This window comes from Scyliorhinus torazame, chromosome 1, assembly GCF_047496885.1.
Source record: "Scyliorhinus torazame isolate Kashiwa2021f chromosome 1, sScyTor2.1, whole genome shotgun sequence".
In the NCBI taxonomy this organism is placed as follows: domain Eukaryota; kingdom Metazoa; phylum Chordata; class Chondrichthyes; order Carcharhiniformes; family Scyliorhinidae; genus Scyliorhinus; species Scyliorhinus torazame.
This window is the reverse complement of record NC_092707.1, coordinates 191,459,520-191,475,300: the sequence shown is the minus strand read 5'-3', so window position 1 is coordinate 191,475,300 and position 15,781 is coordinate 191,459,520. Positions and strand designations below refer to the sequence as shown.

General features: G+C 44.4%; 1 protein-coding gene across 1 annotated transcript; it reads right to left on the bottom strand.

The window, feature by feature from the left end:
• Positions 1–2,388: 2,388 nt before the first annotated feature.
• On the bottom strand, positions 2,389–13,516 carry snip1 (Smad nuclear interacting protein). The gene is made up of 3 exons (XM_072501720.1): positions 13,264–13,516; positions 11,862–12,469; positions 2,389–5,122 (listed from the first exon to the last, which is right to left on the bottom strand). Exons 1-3 carry the CDS (start codon positions 13,474–13,476, stop codon positions 4,864–4,866), a joined length of 1,080 nt encoding a protein of 359 aa, XP_072357821.1. The 5' UTR covers positions 13,477–13,516; the 3' UTR covers positions 2,389–4,863.
• Positions 13,517–15,781: the final 2,265 nt, after the last annotated feature.

Sequence of the window (15,781 nt, the reverse complement as noted above, 5' to 3'; positions counted from 1 at the left end):
AGCAAAAAGTGCAGAGGATACCGGAAGTCTGCAGAAGGATTTGGATAGGTTAAGTGAATGGGCTAGGGTCTGGCAGAAATAATTCAATGTTGCCAAGTGTGAGGCTATCCATTTTGGGAGGAATAACAGCAGAATGGATTATTATTTAAACGGTAAGATGTTAAAACATGCTGCTGTGCAGAGGGACCTGGGTGTGCTGGTGCACGAGTCGCAAAACGTTGGCGTGCAGGTGCAACAGGTGATTAAGAAGGCTAATCGAGTTTTGTCTTTCATTGCTAGAGGGATGGAGTTCAAGACTAGTGAGGTTATGCTGCAATTGTATAGGGTGTTGGTGAGGCCGCATCTGGAATATTGTATTCAGTTTTGGTCTCCTTTCCTGAGAAAGTACATATTGGCACTGGAGGGTGTGCAGAGGAGATTCACTAGGTTGATCAAAGAGTTGAGGGGATTAGATTATGACGAGAGGTTGAGTAGACTGGGACTGTACTCATTGGAGTTTAGTAGGATGCGGGGGGGATCTTATTGCGACATATAAAATTATGAAGGGAATAGATAGGATTGATGCGGGCAGGTTGTTTCCACTGGTCAGGGAAAGCAGAACTAGGGGGCATAGCCTCAAAATAAGGGGAGGTAGATTTAGGACGGAGTGTAGGAGGAACTTCTTTACCCAAAGGGTTGTGAATCTCTGGAATTCCTTGCCCAGTGAAGCAGTTGAGGCTCCTTCTTTAAACGTTTTTAAGAAAAAGATAGGTGCCTTTCTAAAGAATAAAGGGATTCGGGGATATGGTGTACGGGCCGGAGAGTGGAGCTGAGTCCACAAAGATCAGCCATGATCTCACTGAATGGCGGAGCAGGCTCGAGGGGCCAGATGGCCTACTCCTGTTCCTAGTTCTTATGTTCTTATAACACATCGCCATGTGGAGGTCTGAAAGACGCATTGGGTCAAAACAGTACCAGAGCATGGTACTCCACTCTTGTAGGCTTCACACGATGCCTGTGTCTATGTATTTACATTGTGTGTTTTATGTTTGCCCTATTATGTATTTTCTTTTCATGTACAGAATGATCCGTCTGAGCTGCACACAGAACAATACTTTTCACTGTAACTCGGTACATGTGACAATAAACCAATCCAATAGGAGGGTGCATTGTGTGGTCAGTCATAGAATATCTCTGTTGTGAGAGGATTCACAAGTGATGTGGAGTTTTGAACGGACTGGACTGGCCTTGGAGAGGAAGAGCTGCTTGATTTCAGGGGGGGGCATGGTAGCACAGTGGTTAGCACAGATGCTTCACAGCTTCATTGTCCCAGATTCGATTTCCAGCTTTGGTCACTGTCTATGCGGAGTCTGCATGTTGTCCCCGTGTCTGCGTGGGTTTCCTCCAGGTGCTCTGGTTGTCGCCCAAAGATATGCAGGTTAGGTGGATTGGCCATGTTAAATTGCCCTTAATATCCAAAAAGGTTAGGTTAGGTGGGGTTACTGGGTTATGGGGATAGGGTGGAGGTGGGGACTTAGGTAGGGTGATCTTTCCACGGGCCGGTGCAGACTCGATGGGCCGAATGGCCTCCTTCTGCACTGTAAATTCTATGTATCTATGATTGACAAGGTCTGTACTTAAACAATATCTCTATAATATACCCATGGGTTCCAATCGACAAATGAGTTTAATCTTAAATCTCTCTCCTAACAAAGTTATTCCACTGAAAACTCTGCATTATAAATTTTCCATCAGCTTTCTCAAACAAAAAAAAATTATTACAGTGGAAAGTCAATTGCAAGCATTTTGTTTTGAATAAGAATGCTGGAACTTCTATGATTTCCATCTGTAAAGACACTAAAATATTTTGTTATTTTAGTTATACTTGTTGGTCAGATCTTTTTCCTGTCTTGAAGGTAAAAATATTCATCCCTCTCTGTGTTGGAAAGTACACAACAGGCGTCAACATGAGAGATAAATGGCCAACATTATTTAAGTGTTAATGCATGATCACTGGGACTTTATGAAATACAATTATTTGTAAAAGACACAATGGAAAACATTTTTAAAAATCATGTTAGCAGGTAAAGTAATATTTTTCATTGAGGGCTTCATAAATAGCTGCCAATCAACAGAAACTTCCAACAATTAGCCTCCAAATCATTTTAAGTGTGCCTATTTTGGACACGTCCCCATTATGAGGACCCAATCAGGACCCTGAAGGACAGGGTAGGTAATTCTTGGCTCCATCTTATCAGCTAAAGCATCGCTACCAGGTTTCTGCCACAGACCTATCAATGCCACAGGAAATCAGATGATTAAGTTTGTTTTTAAAGTGAGCCTTTTTTCAGAGAAGCACATAATGTCATATTTGATAGTTGGGACAAAGGCACTCAAACACATGAAAAATATTGTTGAAATCTACTTTACTAAAAATGACACAGACTGCCAAAAACAAAAGGGCGATTGTAACAAAGTCAACATTACAATCTACAAGAACACCAGTTTTCGGTATACAACAAAATATAATTTTGCGCAGTATTTTAAAACAGGTTTTCATTTAATAACAAAAAGTGTTGAAAGGTAGGCGTGCGTCACTGTTCATTATCGCTCTCCTGTTGCTCAGCAACAACCTGGCTTCACGTTTTTGCTGGATGACTGCATTGGGGAAGGGGTAAACTTGAGCCCTTTGGTATGAAAATCTATGAACACTTTACCAGATACATTAGTTAGCAAAACAATTTTGTGAGTAGAAAAGAAATAGTCCGATTTGTTGTTTTTTTCCTGACTGGTTGTTTTTCAAGGCCTGCACATGTTAGGTGTGCGCAAATACACTAAAGCTGTAAAAAAAACAAAAATCTCTTACCCGCTTTCCTGTTTTAAAATTGACCAACTCCTTGGAGGCCATATTTAACAAATGCAACTACATTTGCCACTTCTAACATGCAGGCTGCTCAACACCAAACTCATTCAAGTCAGTGGAGCTGAATGGTCCAGGCCTCCGTCAATGTAGCAAGTCAGCATGACATTCAAATCAAGCAAGCTGCCTGACACCAGTTCTCCTCCCTGTCCTCTTTAAATTGCTACCTTTACTCCAAGCAGTTTTGGAGGCAGAGTTAGATGCAGCTGTTTGTCCGGGACATTCAGGCACCTTAACTGAAAAAAATCCATCAATGATATAAAAAGTTACTTTAAAAAATAAAGGAAAAGCCTGGAAAACATTCAGCATCTGTGGAGAGAGAAGTGTAAGATTAAAGTTTCAGCTCCACTATCTTCTGTGCAGCCACTAAAGAAATTAAACAAAATGTTGGAATATCCATGTTCAAACCGGTAGAAATCGGAAATATAGCATTACAGGCATGTTTTTGCAGAATACAATTGCTCCAAATATTTCTTGCTTGAATCCAACAACAGACTCATAAACATTAAGAGATATGTTTCAGCTCGTGCTGACAGTTAAAAAGAACGAACCACTGCTGGGGATATAATTGACCCTTTTCAGCTTAGTGACAGATAGTGCAGGGATCGTGACTAATCAATGCCAAACCATAGTTCTGATCAACATTTGCATCATAATGAGTTGGATTTGAACCAGTCACATCACAGGAATTTAATTGCTTCCTTTGAGGAAGAGGGGAATTACTTTCAGCGGCAAGTATATCCATCATGTAGGTACAGGAAAATATGTAGGTCAGGATTCCCACTTTAGATTGGGATATTCCTAGCTAATGAGTTTTCTACAGTCACTGCCATTTGGGTGTTGCCTTCACTGACAGGTACAGCTGCATATGTGACTGGATCCAGATCGAATCTGACGAATCAATACCTACCTATCAGGGTTAAATATAGAGCAGTTTATTGACATTCCTCTTGCTTCCTGTTGTGTACACCGACACAAACCACCAATTTGTGGCTGGCTGGGGAAAAAAGTAATTGCATACAGTGCATTATCAGGAAACAAGAAGATCACTGCCTTCCCTTCTTTAACCAAAATAAATAAAAATCAAGCTCAGACAGCAATTCCTCCAGAGTGGGAAGGGGGGGGGACAAATCCTATATTGTTTTCAGAAAAGGATTCACCACAAAATACTTTCAGGCCAAAACAATAAATCCTTGGCCACTTTTACCATTTCCTTAATCCAACGTGCAGGTACAAGAGGGATTCTGAAGAGTCTGCTGCCAGAACTCGTGCACAGAATGAATTCGGAAACGTACACAAGGTATCCACAAACTGCTTCAGGAGAAGAAAGTAATTCAAGACTTCAACCAGCAATACAATATCTCAAACCCTGTAAAAGCCAACCAGAGAATGATACAAGTTGAAGCAACTGTTGTCTGTTTGGTGACATTCCCAGACCAGAGTCTAGTGGAATCATTTTGTTTATGAAGTTTATATCTTTTACCTAATAACTTAGAGGCAAAAAACAAATCAAAAATATAATGAAAAGCATACTCCGACATCATTGACAATGCTACAGCCTAGTAGCTGCTCTGGTAAATGTACTTGAGTAAACTCTGTGGTTCTAGCAGGCCTCCTACTGAACATCAGACTAGAGGTGAACAGGCCAGATTATGAAGCCTGAAATTCAATTACCAAACAGAACGCTAAACATTTGGTCTAGAGGGATCATATTGTTCAATCCTGTTCGCCAGGCCACATTTCGTTCTTTAAATTTGTCGCATTGGTTTCGAATGGAACACCGACAATTTGGGAAGAGAGTCGAGATGTGCTACCGATTGACTTGGCCTGGACAGAAAAATAAGAAACTGGTCAACTTGTCCCCTGGTCCTCGCAATTCTAATATAATTATTTACCTGCATGTTTGAAAGGGAAAGTAAAACTGCAGCGCCAATTTCAAAAGGAACACTGGGGAGGGTTTTATATTAACTTTCAACTCCCTCATCCTCCTCTTGCTGCCCTTCTTTTGCATCCACCTCAGCAGTATCCGAACAATCGTGTAGAATGACATACTCCCTGCTGCTGAAGCCAAATTTCAGCAGATCCTTTTCTCTGAGTTCATAGTATCGTTGTGATTCAATGCGCTGATTGTTAAGATACGTGCCATTGGCAGAACCCAGGTCGATGATATATGGTCTCACCCTCCTGCCTGATGTGCCGTCACTCCGGGTGAACTCCACAAGTCTAAAGGGGAGAAAATGGGCAACAGGTTATGTCATGCCATACATCATCTGCACTCTTGAACATTACAAGGTTTTGCATTTCTGCTCCAGTCTCATTGAGACAGGAAGAATTATCTCAAGGTTTTACCCACGGAGGGAAGTTGAACAAGTCAATAGCCGCAAAGAAAAATTACCTCACAAGAACGGGGCAAAGACATGGGGCTGGATTCTCCGCCGGGGGGATGCTCCCTTTTGTCGGCAGCCCGGGGGTTTCCCGGCGGCGTGGGGCTGCCCCACAATGGGAAACCCCATTGACCGGAGGGCGAAACGGAGCATTCGGCGAGGGGGTGAACCTGAAATGTGGCGCAGCGGGGCGGAGAATCCAGCCCATGCAGGTTGGTGCTGCATCCTTGATCACTGAATGGTAGACTTATGATTCCCAATGAGCCCCTGAAGGTCCCTTGTCTAACAGTACGAATAGGGGTTGCCTAGGCATCAGATATGGATACAATACACTCCTACATTTTAAAAAACATTCACAGGGAGGCAGAGCATTGGTCCACCCAAGGAAGGAGGCAGGGTCATGGGGAACGGATGGAAAAATAACCTGCAATAAGCTAACCGTGTGCTGTTGTTGTGAAGCTACTTGCAGGCAAGCTTACAGCAACACTCCCAGAGAATGAATGTCTTCATAGGTGGGTCGAGAACCCAAAATGCGGTGGAATGAGATAAAAAGTGCAAATGGGCAAAAATACTTAGGCAGCAGAGGAGCAGCCTCAAACACTGACTAAAATATCTCCTGGAAAAATGAAACTTCACGTTTTGAGGTCATTCATTTTGTGCGAATATTTAATGACACTTAGGGAAATAAAATGGGACCGATTGGATTATTCTACTGAGAACCATCACAGACCCAACGGGCTAAGCAGCCTCCCTCTGTACTGTAATGGCTCTATGACTTTAAAAATGTCATGAGGAATTAAAAGAACCCGAAGCATTGGAGTATTTCTAAAATTCACTCGGTGAAAGCCTTTCTCAACACAAAGATTTAATGCAAAATTGCTCATTAGCCTCACTCTCCCCGAACAGGCGCCGGAATGTGGCGACTAGGGGCTTTTCACGGTAACTTCATTTGAAGCCTACTTGTGACAAAAAGCGATTTCATTTCATTTCAATCCGTTGATTAGGGCTGGAGAAATGCGAACACATTATAAAGAAAACAGGCGATCAACACAAACACCCGGACACATTTTAGTCACAACCACCTATATATTTTCTAAAAGCAGCCAAAATGCCTATGGCACTGAGGACCTGGGTTTGATTCCGACCCTGGGTCACTGTCTGTGTGGAGTTTACACATTCTCCCTGTCTGCGTGGGTCTCATCCCCACAACCCAAAGATGCGCAGGTTAGGTGGATTGGCCAAATTGCCCCTTAATTGGAAAAAAAATAATTGGGTACTCTTAAAGTTTGTTAAAAATAAATAAAAGCAACCAAAGAGTAGTGTCAATGTTTAAAAAGGGATTGTGAGAAAAATCTACTCACTTACTAAATATTTCCCACCTGCTTAATGCCCCAAGACAAACTTTTCCATAAATCCTGCCCCCCCACCAACAAAAAATGTATTTGTTAAAGCTGTGCCCAAAAATTGTTTGCCACATTTCTGAAAATATAACAGTGACTACAATTCGAAATGGTTCCACTGATTGTGAGGTACTTTGCAATGTCCTGTGGTAATGAAAAGTACTTTGTAAATGTAAGTTGCTTTTTTAACTTCTTTATTCTTTCATGGAATGTGTGCATCGCTGGCAAGGTACGGCATTTGTTGCCCATCCCAAAGTACCCATGAATTCAGAAGGCAGCCAAGAGTCAACCATATTGTTGTGTGGGCCTGGAGTGACATGTAGGTAGATTTTCTTCATCATTAGTGAACCAGATGGGTTTTTACAACAATCAATGATAGTTTCATGGTCACCATTACCGAGACTAACTTTCAATTCCAGGTTTGTATTAACTGAATTTAAATTCTACCAACAGTGGTGGAACTCCAGAATATCCACCCATTATAGTTCTCTGTTCCCCAGAAATCTCAACTCCCTGTCCCAGTAAATGTCAAGTCCTTTAGAGTTATTGTTCAGACAGGAAAGTATTACTGTAACCAAGAGCTCTGTGCCACATTAACTTCTGTCCTTTGAGGAAAATAAAAATTAGTTTGTAATCTCTGCATTTACCTGTTAAGAAAAATTGGGAAAGAAAGAAAACGTGATTAGGGAACCAAAGGAGGCCAATAATGCAAGGGCAGAGGAAATGCAAAGGAAAAGCCAGGAAATCCAATTGGATTTGAATCAGCTTGTGCTATACCTGACCAGTGCAAAACCAAAGCGGTGTAGGATTGCTGGAAAAAAGAGGAAGTTTTGTTGAAGTTTTCATCTTGCACTCATTAGGACAGATTGCAAGGTTACCAACAGTAAAGAGAACCACAATTTATACTGTGTGAGAAGAGAGTGAAATCAGAGTCCACTTGTCAACCAATCAGCACTCTCTTTTCATGCAGTATAAATTGTTCCCTTTACTTGGTAACCTTGCGATCTGTCCTGATGAGTGCAATATGAAAAGTTTCAACAGCATGTCTCTTTTTCCAGCAGTACTCAAGTAGAGGATGATTGTTTAATAAAGTTGGTTTCACACTTCCTGGCTTTGTCACAGTTGGCAGTCGGTGGAACCCATTTTCTGAGTTACTTTCATGTTCATCAATACTGGACATTATTTTCAAAATGATGGTACAACAGCACCAGCACCAGTAGCTATCAATTCATGCCAATCCATTATAAAACATGTACTTAAAAGTAATGCAAAGGACTTGAAGAATAAGCTTCTCAAGTTCAGCTCCTTCAGCTCCGGGACAGTTCCAGTCTCCGGGGCCAGCATGTGTGCAGGAAGTGTCTTCAGTTACAGCTCCTGGAAACTCGAGTTTCAGAGCTGGAGCGGCAGCTGGAGACACTGTGGAGCATCCGCGAGTCGGAGAGCATCGTGGATCTCAGGCTCAGCGGGATGGAAGGGAATGGGTGACCACCAGACAGAGCACGAGAGCGAGGCAGGTAGTGCTGGAGTCTCCAGTGGCCATTCCCCTGCAGAACAGATATACCGCTTTGGATACTATTGAGGGGAATGGCCTCTCAGGGGAAAACAGCAACAACCAAACTCGTGGCACCACGGTTGGTTCTGCTGCAGAGGAGAGGGGTGATAAGTGTGACAGTGCAATAGCTATAGGGGATTCAATTGTAAGGGGATAGACAGGCGTTTCTGTGGCCGCAAACGAGACTCCAAGATGGTATGTTGCCTCCCTGGTGCTTGGGTCAAGGATATCTCGGAGAGGGTACAGGACAGTCTGGAGGGGGCGGGTGAACAGCCAGTGGTCGTGGAACACATCGGTACAAACGACATAGGTAAAAAAAGGGATGAGGTCCTAAAAGCTGAATACAGGGAGCTAGGAAGGAAGTTAAGAAATCGGACCTCGAACGTAGTGATCTCAGGATTATTACCGGTGCCATGTGCTAGTCAGTGTAGAAATGACAGGATATATAAGATGAATACATGGCTGAAGGGATGGTGTCAGGGGGAGGGTTTCAGATTCCTGGGGCATTGGGACCGGTTCTGGGGGAGGTGGGACCTGTACAAACTGTACGGGTTACACCTGAGCAGGACTGGAACTGATGGTGACTGACAGGAGCTCAGTGAATAGGCCCAGTAATACTAAAAGGAATAAAACGGGAAGTAAAAACATAAATGGAAAGCGACGAGGCAGGTTGTTACATGAAGATATGGGTTCAATAAGGAAAATTAGGAGAAATGTTAAGAGGAAAAATAACTTAGGAGAGGTTACTGATCAAGGTGTTAAGATTCAAAACAGAGGTATAAAAGCCAACATAAGTGTACTTTACCTGAATGCTCGTAGTAATTCGGAATAAGGTAAATGAGTTGATGGCGCAAATCATCGTGAATGACTGTGATTTAGTGGTCATTGCTGAAACATGGTTAAAGGATGGTCACGACTGGGAGTTAAATATCCAAGGGTATCAAACTATTCGGAAGGACAGAGTGGATGGTAAAGGAGGTGGTGTAGCTCTGTTATTTAAGGATGACATCTGGGCAATAGTAAGGGATGACATCGGTGCTATGGAGGTTAAGGTTGAATCCATTTGGGTGGAAATCAGGAATAGTAAGGCGAAAAAGTCACTGATAGGAGTAGTCTATAGGCCACCAAATAGTAACATTATGGTGGGGCAGGCAATAAACAAAGAAATAACTGATGCATGTAGAAATGGTACAGCAGTTATCATGGGGGATTTTAATCTACATGTCGATTGGTTTAACCAGGTCAGTCAAGGCAGTCTTGAGGAGTTTATAGAATGAATCCGCGATAGTTTCCTAGAACAGTATGTAATGGAACCTACGAGCGAACAAGCGTTCCTAGATCTGGTCCTGTGCAATGAGACAGGATTGATTAATGATCTCATAGTTAGGGATCCTCTCGGAAGAAGCGATCCTAATATGGTGGAATTTAAAATACAGATGGAGGGTGAGAAGGCAAAATTAAACACTCGTGTTTTGTGCTTAAACAAAGGAGATTACAATGGGATGAGAGAAGAGCTAGCTAAGGTAGACTGGGAGCAAAGACTTTATGGTGAAACAGATGAGGAACAGTGGAGAACCTTCCAAGCAATTTTTCACAGTGCTCAGCAAAGGTTTATACCAGCAAAAAAGACAGTAGAAAGAGGGAAAATCGACAATGGATATCTAAGGAAATAAGGGAGAGTATCAAATTGAAGGAAAAAGCATACAAAGTGGCAAAGATTAGTGGGAGACTAGAGGACTGGGAAATCTTTAGGGGGCAACAGAAAGCTACTAAAAAAGCTATAAAGAAGAGTAAGATAGATTATGAGAGTAACCTTCCTCAGAATATAAAAACAGACAGTAAAAATGTCTACAAATATATGAAACAAAAAAGAGTGGTTACGGTAAATATTGGTCCTTTAGAGGATGAGAAGGGAGATTTAATAATGGGAGATGAGGAAATGGCTGAGGAATTGAACAGGTTTTTTGGGTCGGTCTTCACAGTGGAAGACACAAATAACATGCCAGTGACTGATGGAAATGAGGCTATGACAGGTGAGGACCTTGAGATGATTGTTATCACTAAGGAAGTAGTGATGGGCAAGCTAATCACTGGCCCTGATGGAATGCATCCCAGAGTGCTAAAAGAGATGGCAAGGGAAATTGCAAATGCTCTAGTGATAATTTACCAAAATTCACTGGACTCTGGGGTGGTCCCGGCGGATTGGAAATTAGCAAACGTGACACCACTGTTTAAAAAAGGAGGTAGGCAGAAAGCGGGTAATTATAGGCCAGTTAGCTTAACTTCGGTAGTAGGGAAGATGCTGGAATCTATCATCAAGGAAGAAATAGCGAGGCATCTGGATGGAAATTGTTCCATTGGGCAGACGCAGCATGCGTTCATAAAGGGCAGGTCGTGCCTAACTAATTTAATGGAATTTTTTTGAGGGCAGTACCAGTGCGGTAGATAACGGGGAGCTAATGGATGTGGTATATCTGGATTTCCAGAAAGCTTTTGACAAGCTGCCACACAAAAGATTACTGCATAAGATAAAGATGCATGGCATTAAGGGTAAAGTAGTAGCATGGATTGAGGATTGGTTAATTAATAGAAAGCAAAGAGTGGGGATTAATGGGTGTTTCTCTGGTTGGCAATCAGTAGCTAGTGGTGTCCCTCGTGGTTCAGTGTTGGGCCCACAATTGCTCACAAATTACATAGATGATTTGGAGATGGGGACCAAGTGCAATGTGTCCAAGTTTGCAGACGACACTAAGATGAGTGGTAAAGCAAAAAGTGCAGAGGATACCGGAAGTCTGCAGAGGGATTTGGATAGGTTAAGTGAATGGGCTAGGGTCTGGCAGATGGAATACAATGTTGACAAATGTGAGGTTATCCATTTTGGTAGGAATAATAGCAAAAGGGATTATTATTTAAATGATAAAATATTAAAACATGCCGCTGTGCAGAGAGACCTGGGTGTGCTAGTGCATGAGTCGCAAAAAGTTGGTTTACAGGTGCAACAGGTGATTAAGAAGGCAAATGGAGTTTTGCCCTTCATTGCTAGAGGGATGGAGTTTAAGACTAGGGAGGTTATGCTGTAATTGTATAAGGTGTTAGTGAGGCCACACCTGGAGTATTGTGTTCAGTTTTGGACTCCTTACTGGAGAAAGGACGTACTGGCGCTGGAGGGTGTGCAGAGGAGATTCACTAGGTTAATCCCAGAGCTGAAGGGGTTGGATTACGGGGAGGGTTGAGTAGACTGGGACTGTACGCGTTGGAATTTAGAAGGATGCCAGGGGATCTTATAGAAACGTATACAATTATGAAGGGAATAGATAGGATAGATGCGGGCAGGTTGTTTCCACTGGCGGGTGAAAGCTGAACTAGGGGGCCTAGCCTCAAAATAAGGGGAAGTAGATTTAGGACTTAGCTTCGGAGGAACTAGGGATTAAGGGTTATGGTGTTCGGGCCGGAAAGTGGAGCTGAGTCCAAAAAAGATCAGCCATGATCTCATTGAATGGCGGAGCAGGCTCGAGCGGCCAGATGGCCTACTCCTGCTCCTAGTTCTTATGTTCTTTGATAGTTTTAGGGTGTCTATCAAAAAGAAATTACAAGAAGATTACAATAACATCTTTCCAAACACCAACCTGTACTGCAGCACTGCATGTTGCTTGGAGCAGGAAGGATGGTCAATTGGGATATCCACTACCCTCCGCTGCCGACCCAAAAGATAGGCACTCTGACGATGAATATGCATGACTGGAAGAGGCTCGTCATTCTTGAATGGATAAAGACGCCATCGTTTCCTTGGTATCCGAGACTCAGGCGGTTCATTGTATTTTATCACCACCCCACGAAAGGTGTTTGTATCTTCAACAAGGGCACCAGATAACTCAAAATTTGGCTCCTCTTTCACCTGGGCTGCGTTGCCGCTGTTGGCCTGACTGTCAATCAACTCAGACTCAGGATTCGCATCACTGATCATGTGGCACTGATTGCGGTTCTGATGCCTTCTCTCATTATAATACTCTCTCTCAGCCTGCTGGGTACCGAACAGTTGAGCCTCCCTGTCTCGGCCACTCATGCCGGCTTCCGCGTGAGACCCACCGTTCCTTTTGCTGTGGGTTCGCCCCCGGTCTGCACACTCTCTGTGTCGCTCTCGGTCGCTGTTCTTCTTGCGCCGGTGTTCATTTCCCTCAGAGCGATCTCGATGACGTCTCTCAGCATGGTCCCGTCGCGGATGGTCATGCCGTTCCTGAAACATAATGAGAAAAATCTAACTTTGCTAGCCAAGCCACAGCTAGGAATTAAGAGACCACGGGTATAAAAGACCTCGTTCCACAACCATTGGGAGATAACGTTTCAGCAGCAAACCCACTTATTTAGGAACTGGAATACCACGATAGATAAAATTAAGTTTCGCCATTGTGATAAATTTCTTGGCTCCAAAACAGAAAGAAACACATGTCTGAGCTGATCGTTCGATATTTCAGGAAAGGATTAAAAGATAACCTTTTACAGAAGTAAATTTGCAGAAGTACACTGTGCCTGTGTGAACTCTATGATTGTCCAACTAGTCCCAATCTTGGACCGCAGAGCCTAATTTCTCTTCCCCCCCCCCCCCCCTACTCCCATCACTTTATTTAATCTCATTTCGAACCTGGTCGAGTGAATTTCCATTTGGCCTCTGGCTCTTTTTTTTTTGCCAATCGCCCCCTCTGGTCCCTGCTGCTAGCTGTGGTTTCTCATTCCCTTGAGCAAGACTCTTTGCAATCCTTCACCTCTTGGCACCAGACCCCACCCCTCGCTTCTCGGTGTTAAATCCTGACTAACAGGGATTGAGTTTTCACTCCCTTTTCTTTAGTAAATGACATTGTTGTGAGGGGTTCAGCCCCCTTCATGGCTGTTGATGGGCCTAGATTCTGGAGCTGCTGTGATTGGGGACAATGGCTGTTCCTGGCTCTCGGGAGAAGGCTGTTTAACAATCATTAGTATTATATTTTTAAACACTGATTGATATCGTCCTGTGAATTTTCTCGATTAACCCACCCGCTTCCACTTGCCCTCGGGCCGCGAATGCTGCTTCCTGCGGCCCGGGGAGCTGCTCTGCCAGTGGCCGGGTGGAGACACGCTGCCCCCGGAAGAGCCCGAACTCGAGGGCCGCTGCTTGGAGGCCGAGGCCGCGCCCTCCCTCTTGATCCTGGGCCGGTGACGCTCGGCCTCTGGGCTGTGCGAGGCCCTGCGGCGGCCCGGAGCCTCCATCTTCCCGGCGGGTGAGAGCGGCCCAGATGCTGACCCGGAACAGCACGGGGGGGGGGGGGGGGGGGGGGACACAGAACACTTCCGGGGGCAGCAAAGGATCAGAGGTCAGATCTGCTCCACAAGCAACTAAGAGCAACAATGACCCTCCCACCCCATCACCACCTCCTCCCCACCACTACCTCCTCTCCTCATCGCCCCCTCCTCCCCATCACCCCTCCCTTACTCACCCCTCCTCCGCTCTTCCCCATCATCACCCACTTCCCTCCTCCCCATCACCATCCCCTCTCCTCATCACCCTCCCATTAAAGCAAAGAGCTTTCGGTGACTGCGTGTTCCAAACTGGCACCTTTCAAGATCCCAGGATGGCAGAAATACAGCAAAGGCTCAGTGCTATCTCAAATTGAGCTGTAATGTTCTATGTTAAAGACAAAGAAAAGTACAGCACAGGATCAGGCCCTTCGGCCCTCCAAGTCTGCACCGAACATGCTGCCCGTCTAAACTAAAATCTTCTACACTTCCGGGGTCCGATTCCCTCTATTCCCATCCTATTCATGTATTTGTCAAGATGCCCCTTAAACGTCACTTTCATCCCTTCCACCACCTCCTCCGGCAGTGAGTTCCAGGCACCCCTACCCTCGGTGTAAAAAACTTGCCTCGTACATCTACTCTAAACCTTACACCTCGCACCTTAAACCTATGCCCCCAGTAATTGACCCCTCTACCCTGGGAAAAAACCTCTGACTATCCACTCTGTCTATGCGCCTCATAATTTTGTAGACCTCTATCAGATCGCCCCACAAATTTCTGTCGTTCCAGTGAGAACAAACCGAGTTTATTCAACCTCTCATCCTAGCTAAGGCCCTCCATACCAGACAACATCCTGGTAAATCTCTTCTGCACCCTCTCGCAAGCCTCGGTAGGTAGTTTGGAGATCTCATTCTGTTGGAAATCCTCCCCCCTCGGCAGTCCCATGCAAATTAGTTTTTCAGTCACAAACAAAAACAGAAAATACTGGACAATCTCAGCAGATCTGACAGTATCTGTGGGGAGAGAACAAAGAAGAATACAGCACAGGAACAGGCCCTTCGGCCCTCCAAGCCTGTACCGGTGATGATACCAACCTTTGCCAAAACCCTCTGCACTTCCTTGTGTCCTATTCCTCTGCACTCATCCTATCCATGTGTTTGTCAAAATGCCTTTTGAATGCTGTTAACATGCTTCTACAACCTCCCCTGGCAATCTGTTCCAGGCACTCACCAGCCTCTGCGTACAAAACTTGCCTTGCACATCTCCTCTAAACGTTGCCCCACGGACCTTAAACCTATGCCCCCTGGTGACTGACCCCTCCACCCTGGGAAAGAGTGCCTTGCATCCATTCTATCCATGCCCCTCATAATCATGTAGACCTCTATCAGGTCACCTCTCAACCTCCATCTTATGAATGAAAACAGTCTGAGTTTATTCAGCCTCTCCACATAGCTAACACCCTCCAGACCAGGAAACATCTTGGTAAACCTCCTGTGCACCCTCTCCAAAGCCTCCACATACTTCTGGTAGTGTGGCGACCAGAATTGTGCGCAATATTCCAAGTGTGCCTTACCAATGTTCTATACAACTGTAGCATGACTTGCCAGTTTTTATTTTATTTTATTTGAATTATTGTCACATGTACCGAAGTACTGTGAAAAGTATTTTTCTGCGGCCAAAGGAATGTACACAGTACAGACATAGTAGACAAAAAAAGAATAATCAACAAAATGGTACATCGACAAACAGTCATTGGTTACAGTGCAGAACAGGGGGTCAAACAAAGCAAATACATGAGCAAGAGCAGCATAGGACGTGGTGAATAGTGTTCTTACAGGGAACAGATCAGTCTGAGGGAGAGTTGTTGAGTGTAGTAGCTGTGGGGAAGAATCTGTTCCTATGTCCGAATGTGTGGTCTTCAGACTTCTGTATCTTCTGCCTGATGGAAGGATCTGGAAGAAGGCAAAGCCTGGGTAGGAGGGAACTCTTATAATGCTGTCTGCCTTCCTGAGGCAGCGGGAGGTATAGACAGAATCAATGTGCGGGTTGCAAGCTTGTGATGCATTGGGCTGAGTTCACCATACTCTGCAGTTTCTTGCGATCTTGGGCCGAGCAGTTGCTATACCAGGCTGTGGTGCAGCTGGATAGGATGCTCTCTATCACACGTCTGTAAAAGTTGGGAGAGTCGATGCAGACATGCCGAATTTCTTTAGCTTCCATAGGAAGTAGAGACGATGATGGGCTTTCTTGACTGTTGCATCAACGTGAGTGGATCAGG

Coding starts and splice junctions, on each gene's coding strand:
- snip1 (XM_072501720.1), bottom strand. CDS start 13,476: ATGGAGGCTCCGGGCCGCCGCAGGGCCTCGCACAGCCCAGAGGCCGAG. Junction 12,470..13,263: donor CCGAGGGCAAGTGGAAGCGG/GTGGGTTAATCG, acceptor ATTATGTTTCAG/GAACGGCATGACCATCCGCG. Junction 5,123..11,861: donor CATGCAGTGCTGCAGTACAG/GTTGGTGTTTGG, acceptor TCTCCCCTTTAG/ACTTGTGGAGTTCACCCGGA.